At 34.1% G+C, this 4,689-nt stretch overlaps 1 protein-coding gene across 1 annotated transcript in view; it reads left to right on the forward strand.

Annotated features, from left to right (window-relative positions):
• LOC106469092 (50 kDa hatching enzyme-like) overlaps positions 1-2,221 on the forward strand; it is a gene marked incomplete at its 3' end in the record, with an annotated part of 37,550 nt that extends 35,329 nt beyond the window's left edge. Inside the window, exon 8 of the mRNA XM_022397507.1 lies at positions 2,214-2,221. Coding sequence (XP_022253215.1) covers positions 2,214-2,221 — 8 coding nt within the window. The remainder of the gene's footprint in view (positions 1-2,213) is intronic.
• Positions 2,222-4,689: the final 2,468 nt, after the last annotated feature.

Raw genomic sequence — 4,689 nt, forward strand, 5'->3', positions numbered from 1 at the left:
GAAAGAGTGAGCATGTTTGGTGTAACGGGGATTCGAACCCGCGACCCTCAGATTGCGAGTCGAGCGCCTTAACCACCTGGCCATGTCGGGCCTATTCAATTTAAGATATTATTATTTATTACTCTTGGGATCATTAATGTGACTTGCAATTGACCACACCCAAATATTTCTAATTTAATTCCTTTACTAATGCTTAGTTTTAAATATGATATACACTGTTAAACATGTCTCTTAAAATCTTTTTTTTTTTTATATATTATCCCTTTTCTTTTCATAGTTGGCAGCTAATGGAATATCTTTTCTCTGTGCTAACATCGTTGGCCTTTTTGTGCACAGTCTGGTGGAACATGCGCAAAGGAAGACTTTTCTTGATACCCGCAACTGTATTAATGCCCGTCTGGAAATGGAAGATGAGAACGAAAAACTGGTCAGTAGTAGATGGTTCGGAATATAATGAATTTAAATGTTTTAATGAAAATTATATTTAAACGTATTAATCATCTGGTAGTTAAATTTTTACGACAAGATTAATTATGTGGATAGATAAAATTAAATATACAAAACTATAACATTGTGTGTCCGAAAAGTTAAAATATTCTTAAATATGAAGATTATGTCGAAGGTCACACCAGAAGAATTAAAAGAGGTTATCAACTAAATTTGTTATGATAATTTTCAGGAACGGTTACTTTTAAGTGTTTTACCACAACATGTTGCTATGGAGATGAAGGAAGATATAATTTCACCACGACAACGACAGTTTCACAAGATATATATTCAACGACACGAAAACGTTAGGTGAGTTTTTGTTACCTCATACTTAATGATAATGGATGAAAACAACTGTCCATTACTCTGACGCAACTACAAAAGCTATGGTATTGAATGAAGTAATGTTAGAAAGATAATTTCAGTATACATAAACCCATACAGGCTCAGGAACGTTCAGGTCAAGCTATGGTTGTGAGTGTTACGTCGGTTTCTTTACCTCCAGTATATTGTTACACTACATTTTCTATCTGGTTGAGATCATTCTGCTGCTGCTGATGGATGCCTGCCAAATGAATCGTGTTTCTGACGAAACTATATGATGCATTTGATTTTTTATTGAGGGGGGGACAATAATAGGTGATCTGGCATTATATTGTACTGTAGCTTTACATGAAGTACACACAGTAAAAGCATAAAACTGAAATTATATTGTAAGATTCTTGTAATCTTTCGGCGGTAGTTGCCCCTCTTTCCTCTACAATGATTAATTAGAATTAGCCAGTACTCTGCAGCAGCAAAGACGCCATCAATTTTCTGTAGAGCACTTATGCTGTTGGCTGAGATGCAAACTCAAACTTGTATGACCCCAATATGCTTCATTGTAGGTATTATTTTTTTACTTATGATACCATTTTCCTCTGTGCCATGGCGTTGACTGTTGCCAAACAATTCGTAACTGGATTTATCTATAAAGAGCACATGTCTTCAGCTATGCTCATAATTTGCTTTGTGGCCCAATGGCTATTTCAACGTTTGGTTTCAATAACTCTTCTCAGTAATGGTTTTTTGAGCAGCTACTCGTCTATTGAGACTATTTCGTATTAATGTTTCTTTCTGTTTGTCTGTATTTATAGCAAAGTCGTTGACAAAATCTGAACTTGACCTTTGTCTGTCTCGTAAAGAACATACCTTAAGATAATAATGGTTGGAGACGGCTTGAATGGGTAATGAAGAAAACTTTAATATAAGTTTAACATAACAGCAAATGTACAACGTTTAGACAAGGTTTTGCCATCATCAGTCTCCAACCATTATTAGTCTCAAAGTGGGTTCCTCGTAATCGAAAATACCTTAAGATACATAACAACATTTCCGGAGAAATATGGTTTTCCACACAGACCACTGCTATTATTAAAAGTTCCAATTTCACTTACCCTCTTTACAATCTTACATACAGCTTCTACCTTGTCACGTTTTTACGTATGTGTGGGCAGGACCATTTATAGTAGGTGTCTGTAACTTGTTGGCGATAAATTTCAACAATAAACGCACAGCACACAATCTACTTGTTTTAAAATAATATTTTCAAAACAAGTCAAACGTATATACAAATGTTTTTACACAGTTAATCACCACAGTTATATCCATAGCTTTAAATAAACGTTTATTTTCGTCAAAGTCCACACAGGCTGGTTCAGTTATCTTAGAACCTAACTGACAAGATGAATTATTATTCTCTACTCTGTTATTACAATACAATCTGCGATCATTACACTTTAAAAGTCTCCACTATACTCTCTTTGTGGCTAAACTTATAAACACAGTCTAGATCTAGTTGACTATATTTCTCACTAATTTTGTCTCAGTTTCACTTTCACTAGCCTACTTACTTGCACTAACTTGGTCGCCTGTATATATATATATATATATATATATATATATATATATATTGCCCGACTGAAGCCTAGAACTTTCTACAAACTACGAGACGTTAGGATATAACAATACTCACTTAAAGCAACGAGAAAAATTCAGAAGGTTCGAGTAACATGACGTCGATTCACAACAACTGAACTAGGCAAAAAATGATTCATAAACAGTTACATAAGCAAACCTGCGATAAATTATCGTTCTAAAAATATTAAATTGTACACTCGTGCTTTATAGCTATCTAAATCATAATTCTTGTATTAAACGTAAATGAAACAGTCATTGTCAGTGTTTTAAATATGAGTGTGGTTTGATTATTTTACAGTAGGTGTCTGTGACTTGTTGGCGATACATTCGAACAATAAACGTACAGCACACAATCCATTTGTCTTAAAATATGATTTATATTACGTTACCTTAAAGGTATCTGTATGCGACATTAAATAATGTTTTACATTGAAGATGTGATTTTGTACCGATGTGTTTGCTTGGTAACATTGATCGTACAGAGGTTTAAGAATACCTGGAGAATGTGTTCTCACTATTTTTTGCTTATGCGATGCCCCAGTGCATTTTGGGAGAATTGATTTTTGTAAAAATTATATGATGGTTAGTTCTCTCAGTGTTATTTAGAACTCCCTCCCCCGGTTCAGATAGAGTAGTGTTATCTTTCATTCTGTGTACACAGAATTAATTTGAGTATTTTTGTTTATTAAACTAGTATTAGAGTTTCTATATATATATATATAAATATGTGTATCAAGTACGTAATGCTCAAGTTCATCTTATTATGTCTTTCTTCTCAATGGTAGATTGATGAATTACTTACTGAGTGAGGCACCTTCTTCTATGAATGACAATTAAATTGTTCATTACACGTGCTGCACATTGGTTAACATGGATCTGACGTTCCATGGTTCGTGTCCCATTACCGCCAAATAAAAAAAACCTCCGCCACTTTGAGGCCGTTGATGTATTATATGAATAATCGACAAATTCCACAATCGGCCTGACATCCCAAGAGTTAACGGTGTTTACTAACAGCTGCTTTCCTTCTATTCAGTTCAAAATTATGGACTGTTAGTGCAGATAATCCTCGTTTAGCTTTGCGCGAAATTCAACAAATGAACAAATTATGTTCTTTTTATTAGGTGTTTATAAGCTTGAAATTCAACACTTTTCACGAAGATTGGTAAGATGTGAAGGTTAAGAAGTACTGTGTAAATTTAAAGTTATTTTCTTGAAAATTAAACTGTAAAATTTAGAAATAAAGTTCAGTATGTTTTTAGAATATTTTATGTAAAAAAAAGACTACAAGGGTAAGCTTTGTATAAGTACTTTCATGTAGTGTGTAGTGTTATCTATGTTACGTAGCTTTTAATTTGCATGTTATGAATCACATCGTATAAATGTGATAGTGTCTAGTGTTTAGTGTTTTCAGGACATAAAGCCATAAGTACAAGTCTACTAAAAAGATTAAACAATTAAGAACTGTATTAACGACCCCATTCTCCAGTACTCGACTCTTACCTATGTAACAGACACTAACCCCCAAAATACTTAAAACCGCAAGAGATTAATTGCCAAACATATCCCATAATGCCTCAAATGAGCAATACCGTGGCTTTAAGAATGAACAAAATAGTCTGACGTGAAAAGAGGAAGATATGTGATATGTAGACATAATAAGTCAAATTACTCTATGACTTATTACATTAATATATCTTTATTATTGCCATTGTTTTAAAATGTTGGAAATGTTTCTATACATAGCTGTAAGTTCTAGGCAGACAAAATGTGCCCAGCTTGCTAAACTTGCCCTTTGGAAGAGTTCTGCACAGTGGATGGTTAAACCCATGACTTGTCTATCCTTCACACCTGGCCTGGTTGCTAGATAAACATTTAAGCTTATCTCAGCAGGTTATCTGGCGCATGAGTTCTGTGTGAAAAAATAGAGAGGTAAGAAGCTCTAGTTTCTCTATCTGATAATCACAGCATATAAAACTTTATACTGTATATAATCCCAAGGAAAGTTGGTTTTTCTACTTACTTTATTCCATTATCTGTGTTTTTTAGATTTTCGTGCAGAGAGCTACACAAAGGACCATCTACACAATACCGTTCCTAATATTAAACTGAAAGACTCAAGCGAAGACAAATAACCGAAAGCACCTACCGTCAACTCTTTGAAAACTATTCTTTAACCAAATGGTGGAATTTTAACAGTCACTCTATTAGCACAGCCATGAAGTGCGGAGCGTGGTTTTG

This window comes from Limulus polyphemus, unplaced genomic scaffold (genome assembly GCF_000517525.1).
Source record: "Limulus polyphemus unplaced genomic scaffold, Limulus_polyphemus-2.1.2 Scaffold3297, whole genome shotgun sequence".
In the NCBI taxonomy this organism is placed as follows: domain Eukaryota; kingdom Metazoa; phylum Arthropoda; class Merostomata; order Xiphosura; family Limulidae; genus Limulus; species Limulus polyphemus.